Source organism: Megachile rotundata, chromosome 6 (assembly GCF_050947335.1).
Source record: "Megachile rotundata isolate GNS110a chromosome 6, iyMegRotu1, whole genome shotgun sequence".
Classification (NCBI taxonomy): domain Eukaryota; kingdom Metazoa; phylum Arthropoda; class Insecta; order Hymenoptera; family Megachilidae; genus Megachile; species Megachile rotundata.
In genome coordinates this window covers 13,171,598-13,196,039 of record NC_134988.1, presented here as the reverse complement: position 1 = coordinate 13,196,039, position 24,442 = coordinate 13,171,598, and the positions used below count along the sequence as shown (strand labels likewise).

The following is a 24,442-nucleotide window of genomic DNA, read 5'->3' as shown; positions in this document are numbered from 1 at the left end:
GTCTCGTCCCGGCATCGAAATTCCGGTTCTCTTAATTCAGTGTGGCCGTAGTTCGCGACATTCGAATCCGGTCGCTTTAATCGCGACCTTTATCGTTTCTGTCTTAATGGCACTTAAATGCGAATACCTACACCCGCCGAAAAATGTCTTTGAACCCGGCGATTCGCTTTACACGCCGATTTAGACGATCTTCGCATCGTTTCGTTTATGGTTGTATCAATATTTGTATTATTTCTGTAAATATCTTCTGTAATTATTATATTGTATACATAGTTGTATTTAGAAGATTTCCTGGAGTATAAAATACGTCGAGATGATTTATTTGGCTGTATCTATGCGTGTCTCGAACGATATCGAAGATCGCGATCTCGATCCGCGATTCGAGACGTCGAACAGTCTTTATGGGAGTAAAAGGGACGGTGAATTGTACCGTGCTGAGGTCGGATAGCGCCCAACTTAATCCCCCGTTGACTTATAGGGCCCGCCTATGTGGAAGAACAAATGAATAAATTAGGGCGGGGTCGATTGGTAGCCGATGTACGGCCCTGAAGATTTATTGACACCCAATACCAACCAGTTCTCCGGTGCTTGTTATAAGGAGCCTTCTGCAGTCTACCCTTCTCTTTTTCGGTTATCCGATGTAAACGCCGCAGAAGAGGAAAGGGTGGCGCTACTATTTATGCTAATGACACCTCACTGAACATCAACGGGCACCGTTGGTTCCTCGTTTCTCTGCTTTTCTTTATTTTTACCAAATTTCTTATGCTGCGGATTTCAGCTTCCGTTTGCTTACGAAATGGATTGAGGATGAGGAAGTGTTTGAAAATTTTTGGGTTTTCAGGTTACTTTTGATGTTTCAAGGATTCTTAAATTCCTAAGAGAGAGGAGCTCTTCCCAATCCTCAAAATTATTAAATTCTACTAAATCCCAAATAGTGGGATCAAGGTTACCAAATTTCCAATTTCGCAATTCTCAAAATTTCAAACCCCTAAATTCTCGCATTTTGTTATTTTACAAATTTCCAAATACAAATATAACAATCTCCAAATTTCTAAATTGCCAAATTATTAAATTTCTAAACCCCTATAAAAATTCTCAAATTCTATAAATATCAAAGCCCTACATTAAATTAAACTTAATAATTTGCAGTATTGAAAGTTTATAACTTAGCAAATAAGAATAAACAAATAGCCCGTTCCATTTTGCCTATAGAATCCTATGGAGTTCGTGTACGTGCTTCTAGGCGTGCCCCGTACACGATCACCATAACCAATAATGCCCGAAAATATCTTCGATGCGACGACGATGACGATGCAATTCGTCGGCAAACTAATCCTTCCGTAGCTTACCATATTTTTCCATACAATAACCAAACCCTTGTTCTTCCTTTTCTTCTGCTTCTCTTATTCTAGAGCGTTCCCTCCTTTTTCTTCGTGTTACGAATAGTCTTACTGTTAGATACGATTTAACATTGGAATATCATCAGTTATTTAAGACCCTGTGTAAATCAGTTATTTAGAAATATATTCATTGTTGGAATCGGTGTAAATTACTTATTATATGACTGGATAGAATTCTAAATGTTCACACACGAGTGCATCATCTTCACACAAGTGCACATCAGCGTTTAATGAATTTTTCCTATCCTGCTAATTTATATAATTGGAGATGACTGAATGATAGAAGCGTCAGATAGCGAAGTCAGCTACCGTACAGGTAGTCTAAGACGGTGGTTCAATATTTGGCCGCGAAACGCGTACAGTTTGCCGTCGGTAGAAAATCAAAGGCCACGAGTCATTTGTAGGCCAAGGGAGAAAGCACAGGACTGAGACGTCGAGATAATCTCGACGTAATCTGTTGGGCGAATCGCGAGAAGCCGATTCCGGTGGTTCGCGCCCCTGATGCGCTCCAAAGGACATCGGCTGCCAGAGTAGTATGTTAATGAGGACAGGACCATTGGATTCTCTTGCACCCACGGAGGTCCTCAATGAACCTGCAGCCCCTCACCAAAATAGCCTCTTGTTTCTTCTTCTTTTTTGTCTCCTTCCTTTTCGAATTCCGATACTAATCCGTTAGTCTACCATTAGTTTCACTGTATTCTACTTACTTTTATGGCTAACGAATATCTCTCGGGGGATGCTTTTGACTTCTTGCAAGTTTCAGGATTTATCACTCCAATGCATAGGTCAAGTCATTTATGTACATGCTAAATTACATATTACATATGTTACATATTAAATGCTACATATTATATGTTACATATTAATAGCTACATATTATATGTTACATATTAAATGCTACATATTATATGTTACATATTAAATGCTACATATTATATGTTACATATTAAATGCTACATATTATATGTTACATATTAAATACTACATATTATGTTTTATACACACGGTATTACTCTCAAGTATCACACACTTGGTAAAAATAGTCAACTGCACTTCTTGAATTTCTTAGCAACAGTACCAAAGAACTTGATTCCTAACAAAACATCAAAACGTCCAAACCAAGTAGCACTTCCACATAACAAAATTAATTAACTGTCAAATGAACAGCTCCACATAAATTACGCGTACTAACCCTCCGAAGTCCAACAGTACACGCAAGTCCCGCTACCAGTTTGAAAAATTGTGACGAGACTCACCGCCCATTCAAAAACGCCATGACCATACAAAAATCACGTAGCTAAAAATCGCCCACAAACGGTCCACGGATAAGGACTCTCTCGAACATAATCGAAGAACCGCATCAAGTTTGCTTGTTCTTAACCTTGCAGGACGTTCGGAGCAAAGTGTGCAAAGTGTGGACGTAGCGTCGGCGCGGGTGACTGGGTCAGAAGAGCCCGAGAGAGGGTTTATCATTTAGCCTGTTTCGCCTGCGACGCGTGTTCGCGACAATTGTCAACGGGGGAGCAATTCGCCCTTCTCGATGCCCGGTTGCTCTGCAAGGCTCATTATCTGGACGTCGTCGAAGGGAACAACACTTCGTCCTCGGAGGACTGCGATTCGGAACACGGAGGGAAGGGCAGCAAGACGAAAAGGGTCAGGACGACCTTCACCGAGGAACAACTTTCCGTTTTGCAAGCCAACTTTCAGTTGGACAGCAACCCCGACGGACAGGACCTCGAAAGGATAGCACACGTCACGGGTCTCAGCAAAAGGGTCACGCAAGTCTGGTTCCAGAACTCGAGGGCCAGGCAAAAGAAACATAGCGGCAAGATTAAAACACAAAGTGAGTAGTCTTGTGCCTTTTTGCTTGTTGGACAAAATGGCGTATATCGTCGCTGTAGTTCTTTAATGGATTCTCTGTCTTATTTTCGGGTAGTTTGTAAAATACTATTATTTACTTTCCATTTAGAATTTTAGTCATATGTCATCGTATCGTTTTATATTATCTTCTTTCTATGTAAAATTATATCACATTGCAAGTGAACTTATATTTTTATACGAATGAGAGATACGAACTAAGGCGACGATGTTACGAAATTAAATTTTGTTTGAATAAATTCATGTGCATTATAATCAAGGTTTAAGTGAACGGCTAAGCCGATAATGCTTTAGTATTTTACACGTTGCATATCCCCGTAGATATGTCTTTAAGAAGATTTAATTCCATGCCCAGTGCACCATTCGCCACCGATGCAGCATCATCCAGGAGAGTTTTATCCTTCTGGGGTGAACATGGTGGGCGCCTATTTGGGTGGATATCAGGGTGGTAGCGCAGGAAGCGAAAGTCCCGGAAGTCCGCTGACGCCGCTCACCCCTTTAACACCTTTAACACCCACGACGCCGAATCACCTTCAACCCCAGTTCTGTCATCAAACGGGGTAATTTTCATGAAACTCGTCCAAGAACACCGGTGATTTATTCCGAGTTTACAGAGACATTCTAACGACACAGTCTTTGAACAATCTTTTCAGACTATGTTGTAACACTCGAAGATAAAAGCAAGATCCTAGATTCTCAGGGAGGAAGCAAATTTTTCATTTGTTTACAATGTTAGGTTTTTCATTGTATTTTTCTGGAGAATCTCTTTGAATTCTAGGACGAGAGTGAACGAACCGTGAGGTTCCTCTTTTTTGTACATACCAAAAACTGTTTGGAAAATAAGGAGCAATGGTGATAATATAAATAGGATAATTTGATTGGTGAGGATTGTAGTTAATGAATAGACGAAGGTGATTATTTATTGCGTTTCGATTGTAATAGTTCTTAGTTCGAAGTTCTTTGGAAAATGATGTTTTGTACGTTTTACGTAAGTGCAATCGACGGACTTTATTGGTGGTATATTTATTGCGTGGAGAGTGCGTGATTGAGAGATAAGCAATAATTTTGCAGAATTATAGTATTAAAAAAAAATATTTTGATTTCTGAAGAATTTTAAGTTTTTTGAAAATTAAGTTTCTGAATGTTTAATGTCCTTAATTATCCTTCATAACCTCTAAACCCTGAATCCTGAAATTTCTAATTGTATAATTCTAAATTTCCCTGGGCCAGTAACAACTTTCTATCTTCAACTTATCTCTAAATTATAACACCACCCAAGAACTTTGCAATATCGTTCCCATTTTTAAGAATTGCTATAATTTTGCAAAATTATGTCCCTCTATAATCGTGTAAAGTTCGAATTTGACGCAAAAGCCATGCACTCCCCTCAAACTAAAAGGATAACTAACAATTTCCAAATTCTTATCGTACATCCCTTTTAATTTCCACAAATGAAACTGTACATAGACATATCTTGTAGTTTTTGTATATAAATTGTAAGGAAATCGTGCATGAGTATTTGATATCGCCCTTGTATCGTACACTCACTTCCGCAATACTGTAAACCGTACTGTTATTAATAAAAATGTCTTTTACTGTTAATCTCGTATCGTTTCTTCAACCTCCGCTCGTACAAAGGTGGGAAAAAAAAAATTGTCAGGATATGTGCAACATTTTTATATTGTATATATATATATATGTATATATGTATATATACTTAGTTTACAATATTTACATCACAGTACACGTATATTAAATAATGAGTCTTTCACGAATACACAGTTACCTAAATACTGTAAAAGATACTTTCATTCGGAACATTGCTTTCGGATGTTCTTCGAGATCTCGAAAAGCTTTCACTTCTCGTTCGCGTTAATCTTAATCGAGATAATAGTCTGATCACATCGGACTGCTTCGCAAAAATTAACGAAAGCGAGAACACTTCGTATCTGTTCAAAGAAGGAAAATTACATTTATCGCTTCTTTACGCGAAAGACCTCTGCTCTTTTATACATCTCAGGACTTACCATTGACCCTTTCCGAATTAATTTAAACTCAATGATATCTTTTCGTATCAAGGTTTAATACATTCACTGCCAGAGATATCATAGTGTTTTTATTACTGTAATTTTAGTATATCTGCAACTGAATATATTTTGTGAAAATCTATGTTTTTCTCAAAATAAAATTTGCAATGCAAAGATTCTGACAGGCAGTGAATGAGTTAAGTTCGATCCTGACTGCGTCTTAAGACGCCTCAAAACAAAATGGCGGTCCAACCACAGAATCTCTTGTTGACAAAAATACACAAGATTGGAAGATACAGAAGTGACCAAGGTATATGCTAAATTAATTCTATTTAAAAATTGACTATCTACATTTAACCTCTTCAATTAATTTAGGTTATTTTTTAATTATTAATATTATATTAAATGGTTAATATTTTCTTGAATTTAAATCTGTGATCATGTAAGTTCAGCAAAAAACATATCCATATATTTTTTAAATAAATTAGTCTAAAGTATTGAAGAGATTAAGAATGTTTCAAACAACTTTTTGTGGTCGGAGGAATTATAAAAGCCTGCAGGAAAGGGTCAATCGAGTCAAAACAACGAATCGATCTCCGTCGATTACAAGAAAAAATGGCGACTCGGAACTCACTGGCATATCGGTGCACGCGGATTTGTTCATGCGTAACATGGAACGTTAAACGTACTCGCTCATTCATAATAAGCTTAACATCGAGCGCGATAAAGCTGTACCGTCAACCAGTCTTAAAATTTGCTGACTCTATGTCCTGCTGGAAATCTTAATTAACAACGTGTTGGGCGGATTTCAAAATCTTACGGTATTCGCTTTAACGACCTCGATTTGTCTTCTCTCCGATCAAACTCGCGAAGGATCGATCTATCAAATAAATACTTGTCGCGCGTTAATCCGGTCGATTAACGTTTCACAAACGTTAGTTTAACTTAAACAACTTAGACCTACGAGAATTAAACGTGGAAGGAATATCCTTCATCGTCTCTTTGTACATGCTCTATGCGTTTCGGATTAAGCCGCTTGCGTCGAATTTTAGATACCTCGCTGTATATCGCAGGTCTGTAGTACGTTACGATATCATAGAAGCAAATAGAAACTCAAATGTTTTTCAAAACTTTGAACCTTGTTTTTCTTAAATAAAATTTCTTAATAACTTAAAATTATACTTCTAAGTGCACTTCTAACAAAAGTATAATTTGTATAAAGTTTCTGTCTTTTCATAATTTAAAAATTACTTTCAATATCTGTGTTTCGCTAAAATTTTTAATATGTTACTAATTCACATAATAAGTTATGTACGTCATTGAAATACAGATTTGACACAAGCAGCTTAATCACGAATGCAATTAAACGGGACGGTTCTAAACGTGAGAAGAAAATAACTGCGTTCACCGAGAAGGATTCATGATACGGAAACCAAGAAGAAAACCTTAACGCTAAGATGACGAGTATTTACAATACAGCTAATCCAGTAACGACGATTAAACCTCGTTCGGCATCGACAACATCATCGAGTCTTGCGATAGTTCGTCCATCGATTGTTCCGAGCCTGAAGACAGAGTTGACGGAGTTGCGATAGAGAGTAGACCTTTTTAAAGCAAAACTTTGTTTTGTCTTTTTTTTTCAAAAATTTAATAATTCAAACTAACTTTTAACATTCTATGAATTTGATCAATATTAAGTTTTCAAAGCTATCACTAATTGGTGTTTAAAAATATTTACAAAAGACATTTGAGGGATTCTTACCGTGATTATGATAAATCGAAGGCGTGGGACTTTTGCACGCTGGACTTAGCTGAGGCTGTTGTTGGTTGTGGTGGTGTTGTTGCTGATGTTGAAAGGAATAGGTCAAATGCAAGTTGATGTGCCGACTGAAATCGCCTGTGGATGTCGTCGAGTTTGGGGGTGATTGATGGACTGTAACAGATAAAAACATGTTTAATATTTCCCTGTTTCTATTTTATATTTTTAATTGTCGTTTCTACATTTTCAAATTTTCTTAATTGTTCAAATTCCCTTTTCTTCAAACTCTCTAATCCTCAAACTTCTGAATCCCCGCCTCCAAATTCCTAAATCCCAAATCTACAAATTTTCAAATTCCTAAATTCCGTAACTCTCAAAGTAACCCCAAGTCCCAAATTCCTCAACATTGTATAACCTAAATTTCAAATTTCCAAATAACCTTTAAATTCTATGCACCGTGGCTCTACAATGGAAACCCCATTCAAGAATATTAGGGTATCGCATTCATAGGTGTAATAAAACGATTAGGAAAAGCCCAGGAAAACTAAAGAGTTAGCTAAGCGTATATCTACAGAGGTTGCCTTTTGTATAACCATATAAGTATTTAACAACTGCTATTAATTTCCTGGTAGTTCAAGAATCGATTTAAACGGGTCGCATTGTAATATCCAGGTATATCACATTTTCCCAAATATATGAGTTACCGCTTTGCACTAAGGACTACCGCGCAAATGAACGCAACGATACAATAAATCTATAGTGTCCTCGATAAAATGAAAATTCGCTAAAGATTATTGAAATAAACAAACACAAGAAGTACCGTGTTGCCCTTTCGTTTTGCCCGTGTGCAGATGCTTCTTCTGCCTCGCCCTAGAATTCTGGAACCAAACCTGCGTAACTCTTTTGCTGAGTCCCGTCACATGCGCTATCCTCTCCAGATCTTGACCATCCGGATTGCTGTCTAGTTGAAAGTTAGCCTGAAGAACCGAAAGTTGTTCCTCGGTGAACGTGGTTCTCACTCTCTTCGCCTTGTTACCGCTTTTGTGGCCGCTCTCGGAGTCACCGCCTTCTGCGAAAGTACCAATTAGGGGTGCCCCATCCACCGCTACGCCTCCATCTTACCATTCGATTCAGTTATCGGATAGTAAATGGAGACTGCTCTTAAATTTAAACGACCCGGGAAACTCGTAGCTACTCGGAAATAATTATAAAGTAGATATTATACAAAGCATCTTGAAAGCCTCACCATCGGAGGAGGTATTGTTCCCTTCGACGACGTCCAGATAATGAGCCTTGCAGAGCAACCGGGCATCGAGAAGGGCGAATTGCTCCCCCGTCGACAATTGTCGCGAACACGCGTCGCAGGCGAAACAGGCTAAATGATAAACCCTCTCTCGGGCTCTTCTGACCCAGTCACCTGCGCCGACGCTACGTCCACACTTTGCACACTTTGCTCCGAACGTCCTGCAAGGTTAAGAACAAGCAAACTTGATGCGGTTCTTCGATTATGTTCGAGAGAGTCCTTATCCGTGGACCGTTTGCGGGCGATTTTTAGCTACGTGATTTTTGTATGGTCATGGCGTTTTTGAATGGACGGTGGGTCTCGTCACAATTTTTCAAACTGGTAGCGGGACTTGCGTGTACTGTTGGACTTCGGAGGGTTAGTACGCGTAATTTATGTGGAGCTGTTCATTTGACAGTTAATTAATTTTGTTATGTGGAAGTGCTACTTGGTTTGGACGTTTTGATGTTTTGTTAGGAATCAAGTTCTTTGGTACTGTTGCTAAGAAATTCAAGAAGTGCAGTTGACTATTTTTACCAAGTGTGTGATACTTAATAGTAATACCAAGTGTGTAAAACATAATATGTAGTATTTAATATATAACATATAATATGTAGTGTTTAATATGTAACATATAATATGTAGCATTTAACATGTAATACGTAATATAATAAATTAGCTTCTACATGATAGAAATTTCTTAGCTAGAACAAAAAATTTGAAGTCCATCTATTCATCCACTAAGAGGAACACTTTTTGAAATTTCATTTAAATTGCTACTTGTATAAAACAAAAGTACTATTTCAGTTTAGGTAACAAGATTTAAATTACTGTTTAAGCCACGACTATAAAACCTGTCGCGAACGACTTCTACATAAATCCTCAGTAAATAAATTTCACATTGAAAGACGTTCATATAACCTCCTAGAGTATATCTAAAAAATGTAGCTTCATAAAAATTCACAATGTTCTTTGTCATCAAAAATATTTGCACGTGCAAGCATAGGAAAGACATTCAACATGGAACAGGTAACCATTTGCAATTACAGCCGGCTGGATGTTATTGCAGCGAGGCTACCAGTCACAGGACAAGAGCAAAAATGTCCTTTGTTATATTTTAAGAAAATAACATAGACCCTCGATATATACGGCATCCTCGCGCATGTACGCGTAACTTGTTCACGGCAAAAGGGATAACCGTATCAATAGAAGCCGTGCGTATCGATAAAACTGCACAGTTTTTCCGTCCATAATCTACGTGATTAACGATGCCTTGGCATGCCGGGAAATCCGCGGCGATCGTAAAGAATTCGCAGGCACGCAACACACGCGTGACCACCTGCTGCAATGGCGCCAATAAATTCAACGGTGGAAGCCCGCAGAAGGATTTAGTCTCCACGGCATCCTCTCATCTAACAAATGCGTTCGCAGCGGTCGAGTAAAAAGCCCATTCGACGCTCGTACGCGCATTTAGGTGTCGATAAGCCTCGCCCTGAACGCGGCGGTTTCTCCAAGCGAAACCGTGTAAGTCCCTTGATCCTTGGACGATCAATACGCGGCCATTATCAACGACTTACGAGCCAACAGCGTTTCAAGCTGCGACGTTAATTCGTCGATGTCGCGTTGATTCATCGTAAAGAAACACGTCGAGCCGGCGTTGAAAGACGCGGACGTTTTATACGGAATTACATTTTGATCGCCACTTTTCGTTCGCGGCAACCCGTAAAACAAGCAAATCGATCGGTATATTGCTACCGAGTGTTGCATTTCGATTTCACGCGGGATGCTCGATTATCGTCGCAATGGCCACGCGAGTGCTCGAAGAAATAGTCGGTGTCGGTGCTCCTCGTGAGAGAGTGCTTCGCCACGCTCTTAGATAACGCCTCGTGCACGAACGAGCGTTTACCTAGAACCAGCCAGCCTGTACCGGTCCTCCCGTGACAAATAAATGAGTCCTGGACCTCGAAGCGCGAGTCGGGGAGCGCGTTTGCGTGTACGTAAACCTGGCGGAAGGGACACAAGGACGAAAGAAGCAAAAGGAGCATCGCTCTGATGTCGGGGTGTAAGAAAAATGAGCTCAGGACATTCTTGATTTCAAACATCCCGCCTGAAAATGTGGCGGTAAATTCAAATCGTAGTGACAGAAAATATACAATCAACTAGAAAAATGAACTCATAAAATGATCTTAAAAAAATGAACTTAAAAAATGAACTTATAAAATGAACTTAAAAAATGAACTTATAAAATGAACTTAAAAAATGAACTTATAAAAAAAATACAAGGAACTCAATGTTCAAAAACCGTGCCAAAATGTGGCGGTAAATTCAAATCACAAGATAAATAAAATCCACGTTCAATGTAAAAGAGAAACAAACTAACGCTGTAATAAGACAAGAATGCAAATGTTTTCAATGTTTAAAGTTTCTCAATGTTCAAACCCCAGAAAGTGGCGGTAAATTCAGATTGCAATGATAGGACTAAAATGTTCCACAAAAGAGAAAGTGATAAATGAAAAGAAGAGACAAACTAACAAGGAAGTGCAAAGATGTAGTCGATGTTGAGAAATGGCGGCAAAAGAGTGGCGGTAAATTCAAATTGCAATGATAGGACTAAAATGTTCCACAAAAGAGAAAGTGATAAATGAAAAGAAGAAACAAACTAACAAGGAAGTGCAAAGATGTCGATGTTGAAAAATGGCGGCAAAAGAGTGGCGGTAAATTCAAATCGCATAGATGGAAATAAAATGCTCGGTTGTTTTTCGAATCTTCTAGTACAAGATCTAATCGAATGCTAAGAAATGAGCCTGTAGGTAGTCTCGGTCTCGGTAGTTCTGTGAAAAAGCTGGGAGTTAGGCCGGTGTAAACGGTAGCCGTGTAACGGCAAGACACGAGCACGCTACACGACGCATGCACGCTCGAGCAGATGAATGGCTGGAGGAACGGTGGGTGTTATGGGTGCAAGGAGAGAGCAACGGTCCCAAGAAGCAAACCAAGAGGAGCGTCCGTTGCTAAACGACGAGCAGAAGCACGACGCGACGGTGTGCGACTTCACGGCCGGGTCCGGTGTGGTCGGTTGTGCGCTGCTGTGACCGGTAATTAAACAACGACTAGTGGCCATTAGCCCATTATCATATTCATGAACACGGAAAGTGCATCCCGATTCCTCGTCCGGTTCCTACGGCAACGATCCACCTAGCTGTTTATACAGGCTGTGTTTGCAAACCCCTTCGTCCCTCTGCGTCCATAGCCAAGATATCTTATGGGGCCACGCGACTACCCCGGTGGCCCCACCACCCCATACGAAACAGAGAAAGTATCGACTAACAGACGCCTAGATCCACTAGCAATGCTAGCTGTTCCTTTGCGTTCCGCGACGATTAAGAGGGCATTCCTAGCTCGGAACAGATATTCGTGCCAACTATTTTCAACTGACTAATGGAACTGATTGTCCCGTGTGGGATGCGTACAACTTTGTTCGGAAATTTATATGTAGATTATATGTATCATACTTTGCTTCCTTTTTCATTCCTCAAGGTTTAATGAACACATTTGCGATGCAGGTAATGTGAGAACAAATGTTGATTTAAGTGAACTTGCAATTTTTTCATTCATTTTATAAATCTTCAGAGATTCGATCTACATGTTTCCTGCAGAAATCTATACTCGTTATGAATTCATAAAGGGTAGATAAGGAATGCGTTTTAATCCTATTGTCTCTTAGCAAACTATTAATTCACAACGGTTGCACGAGGTCCACTCGCCCACAGGGATCTCTAGGAAGGGATTTGAATGTCGAATCGATGTAGATCCTATGGGAGACGTGTCCAAATCAAAAAGAACCGAAACTAATCCCTGCTGAGAGCTTCTTACAGGATTACTCGCAACTTCAGTTTTCTAATAGTCTTAAATTCATTCATAGTTAAAGAAGAACACTAATACGTTTATCAAGCTTGCAATTATTAATATAAAATATAAATTCATCGTAAGTCCTGCAGTCTACGCCATATTGCTCATGCACATGCGCACAAACTCATAAACGCATTTGTATAGTTAAATATTATAAGAAAAAATAACATTATAATCCGTATAGTGTATTAAACTTCATAAAGTTCATATTTCCAACGCTGAATATTTTGCTTCTCATGGACCTAATTGTTCTCCCTTTTCTTCATCTAATCCAACCTCTTTAACCATTTCGAAGCGCATTAATCTGCCTATCAATGGTATTAATTAGATCACATTGTATCAACATTTCAATCGAACGAAACGTTTGGTGTCCCCGATTCTCGCCGCTTCGGAGTCGCGGTATAGTTTTCTGATCATTTATCACGCGGTCCGTAGATCCAAAAAGTGGCTCCGTTTCTTTCCGAGTCGCTTGTCGACGGGTCTACGGTTCATGGATCCTGTCGACCAGGTCATCGTAAGGCAGCATTACGAGGCGAAAAGTACCAGTCAAAAATGTTACACGGCGAATTCCTGCGGACCTCCCGCATATACACGACTTTGAGAGACGTTCGGCTCGAAAATGTCCGACCACTATCATCGCTGAGAACCATCGTGTCGTTGCGAAATATCTGAATGCTACACACAGTGCTTCAGAAATTGATATAACCCAACCAACTTTTCTAATCTAACTTTTTGATGTAACTTCAAGGGACATTTTGTTATGTATGTAACAACTGGTTCTTGACTTTTATAAAGTCGCACTTTATATGGATCGCTATCGAATGTTACACTTGTGATGTGAAACAGCTACCATCACATATTTCTGATAACTAGGTAGTGTTTCTGTGTATTTGATATGTATGTTCATGTGTGTACATGACATATAATTATGAAGGTTTGGTACTTGAACAAAGAAGCATTTTAAAATGATAGAGAATGTATCTACATCTTAATCATGAGTATGTCCACATCTTGATCATGATCACATAGTAATCGTGAATGTGTCTACATGTTGATCATGACGCCACATCATAATCATGAACACATCATGACAGTATCTGCCTTGTATCCATGTTAATTATAAATTTTTGAAGAAATAAGTCGAAGCACTTATTCTGGCAGTAATTTGCATGGGCTAATTATGAGCGAAAAAGGTATGTCACTTACAGAGCGTAGTCGTGCCTGCAATAGAGTCTCATGCCCTTGAGGAAGCAAGAATGTTGATCGTGAAGAGGTCTGGCGCAGGCGAAACACCTTAAACACCTCGAGTGCCAAGTTCGACCACCGACGCATAAAACAGTGCGTTCGCGAACTCTTTCTCCGCATCCGCCGCATTCCATTCCGCTCGGCGATACTTCCGGTCCTATTAGGCTACCTGTGCCCTCGGCAACGGCCAGATTTGGACCGCTACCTTCGCAGACACCTTCGCTCGTCATGTCCTCCACCTCCGTCTGCAATGTTTAATAACATGTCACCTTGTAAAATTAACTATAACAATTTAAATTAGCTATGATAATTTAAATAAATGACTCTCAAGTTTCATTAAAATTTCAATGAAATTAGTTAAAGAAGCTATGATATTTTATCGATCGTTTCACACGCTCGTTCGTTACGCGAGAAAAAGGATTCGGTAATGATTTAACGAAGCGAACGTTTCCCACCCTATTGTCACCCTAACCATATAGAATTCAACCACCAATCTGTCGGATGTTCTTGACACGAAAGCTGTGGCTTGTTTGATAGATGCGTCTGTTTCGATCAATCTGTTTCAAAGTAGTTTGCTATGCTATTCACTCTTCCTTTCTGTGCTTTCAAACTCGGGAACGATTCAGTCAGAAAATATACCGGATGGCCAACCTCCCTGGGGAAAATGGCGAAGTGCAGGAATATCTCATTCGCAGGAGTGGAGGTTACTTTTATTGTAATTTGAACTTTTGCGAACTTTGGAGTTTGGAGATTTGGGAATTTGGGGGGTTGAGTTTTTGAGAGAGCGAGAATTTGGGGATTTAGGAATTTGGAGAGTGGGTATATGGGGATTTAGGGACTTGGGGAGTGGGAATTTGGGGATTTAGGGATTTGGAGAGTGGGAATTTGGGGAATGAGAATTTGGGAATTTAGGAATTTGGGGAGTGGGAATTTGGGGATTTAGGAATTTGAAGAGTGGGAATTTGGGGATTTAGGAATTTGGAGAGTGGGTATTCGGGGATTTAGGGATTTGGGGAGTGAGAAATTGGGGAATGAGAATTTGGGGATTTAGGAATTTAGAGAGTGGTAATTTGGGGAATGAGAATTTGGGAATTTAAGAATTTGGGGAGTGGGAATTTGGGGATTTAGGAATTTGAAGAGTGGGAATTTGGGGTGTGAGAATTTGGGGATTTAGGAATTTGGAGAGTGGGTATTCGGGGATTTAGGGATTTGGGGAGTGAGAAATTGGGGAATGAGAATTTGGGGATTTAGGAATTTAGAGAGTGGTAATTTGGGGAATGAGAATTTGGGGATTTAGGAATTTGGGGAGAGTGGGAATTTGGGGATTTAGGAATTTGAAGAGTGGGAATTTGGAGTGTGAGAATTTGGGGATTTAGGAATTTGGAGAGTGGGAATTTGGGGTGTGAGAATTTGGGGATTTAGGAATTTAGGGATTTAGGAGTTTGGGGACTTAGGGATTTGAAGATTTAGGAATTTGAAAATTTAGGGATTTAAGGATTTAGGGATTCGAGGGTTTAGGGATGTGGGGATTCGCTAATTTGGAAATTAGAAAATTGGGAGTATAAGAAATTTGAAGGTAGGAGACTTGGAAATTTGGGAGTAGGAAATTTGAGTACAGGAAATTAGAGAGTAGATAATTAGGAAATAGAAAATTTGAGAGAAGAAAATTAAGAAGTAAGAAATTCGAGAGTAGAAAATTCAGTAAAACAAAATTTAGAAATTTGTCCTTACAAAACCCTTTCAAAGCTTCTTCCACCCAAACAAATTCACCCCATTCTCCCCATACAAATTCCTAAAACAATTAACATTTCCGATTCCCCAAAATCGCTGCATATAACCTAATTCAAGCAGCATCAACCGATCGGAGTATAAAAGAACAAGGCACCCCTCCCCAGCCTCTCTCGCGACGGGAGTTTATTTACCCGACACGCCCCCCTCGTTCGAAAATCATTTAATCCACATCGTGGCAAAGCATGGTCGGTCTAACCGTGGATTCAACACCAGTCACCGTAACAAGGCCGCCGACATAATGACAGAGATGTTCGGAAGCGGCTGGACGCCTTGGATGCCCATTTACTCGCCCCATTGGCGTACACGCTCGTGGAGGAGCCCGTACAGAAGGGATGTTAGGGGTGGGTCGGTCAGGCTACATATATTGCACCGGTGGCCAAGCGGTTAAAGGGCAAGGGCTTGCCAGTACAACAAAGCCATCTGTACGAGTCACCAAGATATAACGCGTCACCATTTTAAAAGGGATGGGGGGTTCGTGGTTACATCGTGTAACGTTCGGGGGTTGCCTTTTTCGCTTGACCAGCTGCTGAATCTCTGTCATGATATACGTTTACTGTTTATGATTTTATGGAGAACTGAGATTGGTGGTTGCAGTGTACCCTTTTGGATTTCTAAATATTTAACCACGCAAATTTTTAGGTTATCAAATTCCAACTCTTCAAGTTAACAACTCTCCACATTTTCAGCTCTCCAAGTTTCCAACTCCTCAAATTTTCAGCTCTTCAAATTCCAACTCTTCAAATTCCAACTCTTCAAGTTTCCAACTCTCCAAACTTTCAACTCTCCAAATTCCAACTCTCCAAGTTTCCAACTCCTCAAATTTTCAGCTCTCCAAATTCCAACTCTTCAAGTTAACAACTCTCCACATTTTCAGCTCTCCAAGTTTCCAACTCCTCAAATTTTCAGCTCTTCAAATTCCAACTCTTCAAGTTTCCAACTCTCCAAACTTTCAACTCTCCAAATTCCAACTCTCCAAGTTTCCAACTCCTCAAATTTTCAGCTCTCCAAATTCCAACTCTTCAAGTTAACAACTCTCCACATTTTCAGCTCTCCAAGTTTCCAACTCCTCAAATTTTCAGCTCTCCAAATTCCAACTCTTCAAGTTTCCAACTCTCCAAATTTTCAACTCTCAAAATTCTAACTCTCCAAGTTTCCAGCTCCTCAAATTTTCAGCTCTCCAAATTCCAACTCTTCAAGTTTCCAATTCTCCAAATTTTTAGCTCTCCAAATTCCAACTCTTCAAGTTTCCAACTCTCCAAATTTTCAGCTCTCCCAACTCCAACTCTCCAAGTTTCCAACTCTCCAAGTTTCCAACTCCCCAAATTTCCAACTCCACAAGTTTCCAACTCACCAAATTTTCAGCTCTCCAAATTCCAACTCTTCAAGTTTCCAACTCTCCAAATTCCAACTCTTCAAGTTTCTAACTCTCCAAATTTTCAGCTCTCCAAATTCCAACTCTCCAAGTTTCCAACTCTCCAACTTTCCAACTCCCCAAATTTCCAACTCCACAAGTTTCCAACTCACCAAAATTTTCAGCTCTCCAAATTCCAACTCTTCAAGTTTCCAACTCCTCAAATTTTCAGCTCTCCAAATTCCAACTCTCCAAGTTTCCAACTCCCAAATTTCCAACTCCACAAGTTTCCAACTCACTAAATTTTCAGCCCATCAAATATCCATTTTCCCACATTTCCACTTCCCCAAATTTCCTAACTACCCCATTTTCACATTTTCTAATTTGTTAATTTCCACATCTCTGAACTTCCAAAATTTGTCCAATTCTGCAATACCCCATTTCAACCCTTAAATTTCAATTTTCCCAACTACTCAAATTTACCAATTTCTTGCTACACAGTCAACTAATTAAAAATAGTCCACTAGCTAAAAACATGCATCAGTTCGGATCCATCAGTCCTAAAAATGATCCAACAATCCAAATTAGTTACCAAACTAGCCCACCAGTTATAACGTACCAAACAAGTTACAAAAATATTAAAAATTAAATTATTTGGAAATTAGACCCCCAGCCAGAAACCTCCATCAGTTCGGATCTATCAGTCCTAAAAATAATCTCAGTCCAAATTAGTTACCAAAGCCCACCAGTAATAACAGACCAAACAAGTTACAAAAATATTAAAAATTAAAATATTTGGAAATTAGACCCCCAGCCAGAAACCTCCATCAGTTCAGATCCATCAGTTCTAAAAATAATCCCAGTCCAAATTAGTTACCAAAGCCCACCAGTTCTAACAGACCAAACAAGTTATAAAAGTATTAAAAATGAAAATATTTGAAAATGATCCAACCATACCGTTAATCGTATTCCAAAAGCGATCCTCTCCGTATTTGATCCTTGGAACACACAGGAGAGTTGTATACAATACATCCACATATAAGGCAGTAGCCGTACACGGTTTAGGACGTGCGAACATTTGGTTGGTTATGGTTGGTGGTTAACCATACGTCACAACGAGATCCACAATGGTGGCACACGGGAGTTACATAAAGGCATTGTAACGTAATACCTGCAGACCCGTAGGTGCTGCCTGTATACCTACACCTAATGCACGCGTTGTAAGATCCCGACATGCTGTGCCTATCACCGAGACGCGTCCTCGTCACACGGGACCAGCCCCATGAATTACGTTCAACATCCCCTCCCATTTATACTCACCCCGAACTACCTTTTTGTACTCGAACACCCTGACAGGGGCGTGATTTTTCGGGTTTATTATGAGAATGATATCCGGGGAGCATGGATTTCTGTGTTTCTTTTTTTGGTGGCAACGGAACGCTTTTTAATAGCGTTGTCGGGGTGAATAATTGTGTAAGTTTATATTTCATTTCTTGGAAGTTTGGAGAATTTGTTGGTAAGTTTGTGGCTTTACTCTTGTTTTTTCTAAAGTGTGTGTATTTTAGTTGGTTGAAAATGTAGTAAACTATAAAACTGCAGTAAACTGTGGCAGTTTAATAGAAAATAAAGAATGTTTTAATTTGAATTGCGTTACTTGAAAAGTTGAAAGTCGAGAATCTATAGAATAAAAGTAGAAAAGATCGTGAAAAGTTAGTTTCTTTGTCGCCATTATCGTTATTACCTAGCCGAAGCGATGTTAGCACGATGGCATGAGAGGCGTTGGAAGGGAACGAAGAAGTATCGGTTTCAATGGACACCGTGTCGTGGCCCGAAAGTGACACGAAGCCGCGAATACCGTAGGAAACCCCATAGAGAGACCCCCGTAGGACCTCCCGTCGACAGGCTTTCAAGTTTGAAAGTCATACCCCGGTGGTGCCTTTCCGTCGACAAGGGGATCGAAACCGAAACCACTCGAAAAGGCAGGAATGGGGCCTCATGGTCATTCTTGAATAGAGGCGTGTACAAACCCGGTGTACGACTACTCTCTGGATGTCTCTTTGCTGGGCATTCACCGATTTACCTTTGTGTAAATAAGGCAATAAGGCGATGGAAGCGGGATTACTCTTTTGCCAATTCTCTGGATCGGATTAGGCGTGTGGGAATGGGATATTGATACCATTTTCATTCATCGATTCTCTATCTCTAGTTATTCTATTTGTACTTTTTGTGCTTTTCGAATTTATTTCGATTTAGTTAGGTTTTTGAGTTTTCGAATTTTTGAGGTTCCAGTTATTCAGCTTTGTATTGTACCAACATTTTATTGTAAGTTGTGTTAACATTTTGTTAAACATTGCTCTGTTCACATTCTATTAAGTATTATTCTATTAACATTTTATCATATGTTGTTATGTTGACATTCTATTAAACATTATTCTATTAACATTTTATTATATGCTGTTGTGTTGACATTCTATCAAACATTATTCTACTAACATTTTATTATATGCTGTTGTGTTGACATTCTATCAAACATTATTCTACTAACATTTTATTATATGCTGTTGTGTTAACATTCTGTTAAACATTATTCTGTCCACATTTTATTAAACATTGTTCTATTAACATTCAATTGAACATTGTTCTACCAACATTTTATGAAACCTCGTTCTATAAATCTTCAGTTAAACGCTGTTCCATTAACGTACTGTTAAACGTAGTTGTGTTAACATTCCATTAAGAATTGTTCTATCAACGTTCTATTAGATGCTGTTCCATCTGGTCGCAGTTTATTTTGACGTTTAATTACTTGGACGTGTTTTATGAACACGAGGTGTTAAATCGTTTGAACCGAGTACAAACACGCGAACCAATTAGAGAGGAACAGTTTGTTGTGGGCTCCCTGTGTTCGAGGTCGATATGTAACTAGAGGTGTGACTAGTGACTATCGATTATCGGTATCTTATAGATCGCTTGTTTCATATTTGAGAAGCGCTTACAATCTTAAATAACTATAAAACCAAGAAACTTTAAGATTTACCTAGTATTCTTTAAACAATATTTAACCAATCCACAACTTCCTTCTAACACACCAAACATCTAAAATCAACTACACCGACCCCACAAGTTCTCCACAAATTTATGACATTACATTCCCTCCAGCCAATTAAACCTCGTTTAAACGAACTCTATTAATCACCGTAACACTGCGAAAACACAGTATGCAATCAATTTTTTAATCGCAAAAATAAACACTCGACTAATCGAGCGTGTAAGGCAATAATTCTGTTTCTAAATATTAAACACGATATCGGGTAGAGGCAGAAGTGCGAGATGGAAGGATCGTCGAAGAAAAAAAAAGGAACGAAAGAAATAAAGAACATCGAGGAAGAAGAGGAGTCAAGACTTCCTGGTGCGAACAAGAACGAGGCTCGTTCCCTTCTTTCCGAGGGGTCCTTCGTTCGTTTTCTTTCGCGTCTCGTGGTCCCAGGTGACAAGTTGACAAAGTGGCCCGCTACGGGTATCCTTCTTTTAGCCGGCTCTTTCACCAACGAATCGGCCATTCTCGAGAAGGCACCGGGGGACAAGAAATGGGACGCCTCGCGAAAATAATGCCTCGGTTTTTCTGTGTTTCCAGTGGCTTTTCGAGTGGCTGGGACACGAAGGGCACGAGCCTCTTCACGCCTTCGTCTCTGCGCGACCCCCTAACACCCCCCCGGAGGATGAAACGATCTCCCGCAGATACAATAGGACAATCCGTTCGAGAGGTCGACTTTGGCCACTCGAAATCTATTTAGATCGCCATCCGATTTCTTGCTTTTGCCCGACACACAATGTCCGGCCGCTTTTCATCCGGGGCTTCTTCGCAGTTTTGTTAGCGTCAATGGAGGATGCCTGGCTGACCGGCACAACGAATCGTCCCGCGATTAGCGGTGAACTTCTTACTAATAACTGCGGTGAAGATCGAGTGGCGAACCGGGAAATTTCAAGTGGCACGCGAATTGGAGATACGTAGGCAAGGATCACAGATGGGCAATTGTGGGCAATGGAAATGGGCTGTTTTTTAAGTCTGCTTAGAATTTAGGATTTATGAATTTCTACATTTTTCAAGTTAGTCGATTGGCAAATTACTAGACTGCTTGATAACTAGATAACTAGATTAGATGACTAGGTGTTCAGTCATTCAGTTACTTTGTTACTAAATTGCTTGATCAGATGACTAGATGTTCAGTCATTCAGTTACTTCATTACTAAATTGCTTAATCAGATGACTAGATGTTTAATCATTCAGTTACTTCATTACTAAATTGCTTGATTTGCAGGTTATTAGATTACTATACTATAAGTTCACTAGATTACTACATTACTCGATGACGATATAAGTAAACGGCTAGATGGCTAGATTATTAGGTTGCTAAATTATTGGATTATTAGGTTATTATGTTACTAGATTGCAAGACTAAGCTACATTTCTAAATCTCCAAATTCTTCTTGTTCTCCCATCAAATACTAACTCTATCTGAATCATAATAAAACGTAAAGATAACTGATCTCTTTCTTTCCCATCTTCTTTCCCAACATACATTAAACATATGAAGTTTCATATGTTACAATATTAACATACATGAAAACATATGAAGTTTTTAAAAAAGATTTTCAGATAGTAATAAGAATTTCATTACAATACAAGAAGTTATGATTACATTACGTGTTACTTAGAAGCACGATTAAAGTCACTGTACGTCGCCATTTTGTCTGACCCGAATAACGCGGAGATAAAATCTTCGCGATTCATCTTCAGTTAACTCTGAAGATTGATCACATCAATTAAAGAAGAGAAACAGTGTATCACCGAAAACCGATTTCATGGCTAATAGTTCAGTGCGTGTTACTTGAACGCGATCGATAAAGTAGAATTAACGCAAGGATTTTAGAGAAGATCAGGGAAGATTAATGCCGGTGAAAAAAGCGCGCGGATTTAACCCGGTGTCCAACGTAAAACGGATCATCCGGAATTATGGGATCAGCGACACCTTCCGATGATCCTTGTCCATCTTTGCTTAAAGACTTAAGGTGCCAAATATTTTTTTGTGCAAAGTTACTGGGACTAATAGTTTACAGTTTGAATGCAAGGTTCAATAATTTGAATTTACGTTTTAATGTAATGCGTGGGAGTCTGACGGGTAATAAGCTAACGCGTGGAAAGCTAACGTGTAGTAATCTAACGCGTGGAAGTGTAACTTGTAGTAATCTAACGCGTTGCAATCTGATTTGTAGCGATCGAACGCGTAGAAATCTAATACGTGATAATCTAACGGGTGGAAATCTAACACGTGGTAATCTAACGGGTGAACATCTAGCACGTAGTAATCTAACGGATAGAAACCTAACGCATGATAATCTAACGGGTAGAAATGTAACGCGTGGAAATGTAACGTGTAGAAATCTAACGCGTGGAAATCTAAAGCGTAGTAATCTAACGTGTTGCAATCTGATTTGTAGCGTCCGAACGCGTAGAAATCTAGCACGTGATAATCTAACGGGTGGAAATCTAACGCGTGGTAATCTAACGGGTGGAAATCTAGCAACGTAGTAATCTAACGGGTAGAAATTTAACGCGTGGAAATCTAAAGTGTAGTAATCTAACGCGTTGCAATCTGATTTGTAGCGACCGAACGCGTAGAAATCTAACACGTGATAATCTGACGGGTTGAAATCTAACACATGGTAATCTAACGGGTGGAAATCTAGCACGTAATAATTTAACGGATGGAAATCCAACACATGATAATCTAACGGGTTGAAATCTAGCATGTAGCAATCCAAGACGAAGAAGTAACATGTAGCGATCTAAGAAACAGCAATCCATCATATGGAGATCCAACACATAAGCATAGAACGCGTGGCCATACAACGCACAGCAATATAACACTTCCGCTCCGATTTTCGTCATCCTCGCAACTCACACACTTCGTTTGGATACAAGTCCTTTAAAAACCGAGCCACATAACTCCAGATAAAGCTGATGCGCCATTTTGCGCCTTACACCGACAATTTACTGGACCACACACGCACTGGGTGCCATCTTGAAAAGCTCGTTCGCGTGGGATGTGCCGTGTCTCGAACGTGATTTTACAAGTACATTTTCACTTCCTTCATGCATTTAATATAAATCTCAAGACCGAATATACAGAGCTACTAAGCTACTAGAATCAGTACTGTTCAAAGCTAGAAAGAATGCACGTGGTTCCTCCTACTACATAGATGATATTAATTAATTATAATCGTTAGTACACCTTTGCTAAATTTATCGTAAACTCCATATGTTCTAATCGTATCCGTCGCGACCAATCAGATCCACGTGCCTTCTTTCCAGCCGCGAACACCGCTCGTTGCGGTTCGAGACATTCGATGAATGAAAGTTCAGAGAGGTGAATGAAGTTCGGTTACTCGAGCATTTAAGGTTTTCGATCCGAGACACGCATCGGTGCGCCGCTAACAATGGAGTCCCGGCAGACTACGACGATATTTCGTGACACGCGATAAACAACCGCGGTTTGCTTTATGCGTCGGGAGATTCCGCGACATTCGCACCGTGTGTGTTTTTGCAGGGGGTCGCGACTTGCCTGTCCACCAACGCTCATCAACCTCATCAAGCCCCGACCGCGACGGATCTAGGGACTTTATGGCGCGAGGAAACAGACTGCGTCGGTTGCGAGTTTTTAATTTCCCGTTTAGAGTTGTTTATTCGTCCTTTCAGTGAGTACGGGAAGTTGCTAGATAGGGAAAAATTTATAACGTATGTTTAACAATTATTTCCATTGTGTGGATATGAGCAAATTAAAGATGCAGGCGGTCGATGTAAATCAGGGAATTAACGCGCACCTAACCCTCTCATGCATGTTACCTCTCCTCACATTTTTTACATTCGCTCATAATTTTAGAGAGCTTCCTGAATGCTGCTGCTAAGTGATTGTTAAATATTTGTGTCTTCCCAGAAAGCTCTTTACCGACTACATTTCGGCCTTATATGAGAACGTCGTGTATATTATATTTAATTAACAGTAACTGACAAAAGTCACTTTACATCTAATGAATATTCTTAAATGTTAAATCTTTAATTTAAAAGATGCAGTGCTGTTATTTAAAAGATTCAAGAAATGTTGTCTTAGTTCTATAATATATGAGGGAGATACTAAATTCATTGATTAAGATTCTTCAAGATTATTGATTTGCAAATAAAATATTAATTTAGAGCTGCAGCTCCACGTTCAATTAAAACATCGTTTAAATATTTTCTACATAAATATACATGAAGGTACCCATCCTTAAGATTTAACGAATCCTCAAAACATTTCCCAAAAATATTTTCAAATCCCAGATCTGTCAGGTGCTGTTCATTCAAAACAACGTATAAACAATTTCTAACTACATAAGCTAAAGACACCAAGTCCTTAACGAAGATAAAAATGAGGAAGTCAGTAAACATTTCATATTAGTCACAGTATAAATCCACGTACCTTCATGATTCTCTCGGAACAGCGATCAAGACACTGGTACACCGTGCGGTTGCGTTAAACGATCTCTGTGCTTCCGGTATCGATCACAGGAGGTTAATTGGCAATCTCAAAGGCATCGTAGAAACCGCGCGGAAAATAAACGCGTTCACGTGAGGCGCGAGCAAGCGATAGCTACGCCCGAGGAGCGCAGCATAGCTCGAATACGGCCGGTGCGCTCGGCGATATAATGCAATTCCCGAGCGAGGCTACGGTACACGGCACACACAGAACTGCGGGTCCGCGAAGA

The 24,442-nt window shown here is 39.7% G+C and overlaps 2 protein-coding genes across 6 annotated transcripts in view; one reads left to right on the top strand and one right to left on the bottom strand.

The window, feature by feature from the left end:
- The window catches only part of LOC100878746 (LIM/homeobox protein Awh), a 14,029-nt gene extending 9,149 nt beyond the window's left edge, over nucleotides 1-4,880 (top strand). The window contains exons 3-5 of one of the 3 annotated variants that reach the window (XR_013038335.1): nucleotides 2,789-3,243; nucleotides 3,600-3,838; nucleotides 3,932-4,880. Coding sequence is in view for 2 of the 3 variants with exons in the window: in XM_012287833.2 (XP_012143223.1) it covers nucleotides 2,789-3,243; nucleotides 3,634-3,838; nucleotides 3,932-3,956 (685 nt within the window). In the remaining variant the exon portion in view is untranslated. Of the gene's footprint in view, nucleotides 1-2,788; nucleotides 3,244-3,599 lie in introns of all 3 variants that reach the window. The other 2 variants (XM_012287833.2, XM_012287834.2) reach the window with 2 other exon arrangements.
- Nucleotides 4,698-24,442, bottom strand: Awh (LIM/homeobox protein arrowhead). 3 transcript variants are annotated; one of them, XM_076532327.1, is made up of 6 exons: nucleotides 24,157-24,442; nucleotides 13,459-13,742; nucleotides 8,311-8,528; nucleotides 7,885-8,133; nucleotides 7,068-7,238; nucleotides 4,698-6,909 (listed from the first exon to the last, which is right to left on the bottom strand). In XM_076532327.1, the coding sequence occupies exons 1-6, from the start codon at nucleotides 24,160-24,162 to the stop codon at nucleotides 6,803-6,805; spliced, it is 1,035 nt and encodes a 344-aa protein (XP_076388442.1). In that variant the 5' UTR covers nucleotides 24,163-24,442; the 3' UTR covers nucleotides 4,698-6,802. The 3 variants fall into 3 exon arrangements, with proteins under 3 accessions (XP_076388442.1, XP_012143225.1, XP_076388443.1); XM_012287835.2 differs by having other exon boundaries at nucleotides 4,698-6,870; XM_076532328.1 differs by having other exon boundaries at nucleotides 7,885-8,130.

Bases quoted from the DNA above. Each gene is read 5' to 3' on its own strand.
- Awh (XM_076532327.1), bottom strand. The intron at 8,529-13,458 runs GTAAGTGACATA...TTAACCTTGCAG, and splicing joins TGCAGGCACGACTACGCTCT to GACGTTCGGAGCAAAGTGTG. The intron at 8,134-8,310 runs GTGAGGCTTTCA...GTACTTTCGCAG, and splicing joins GAACAATACCTCCTCCGATG to AAGGCGGTGACTCCGAGAGC.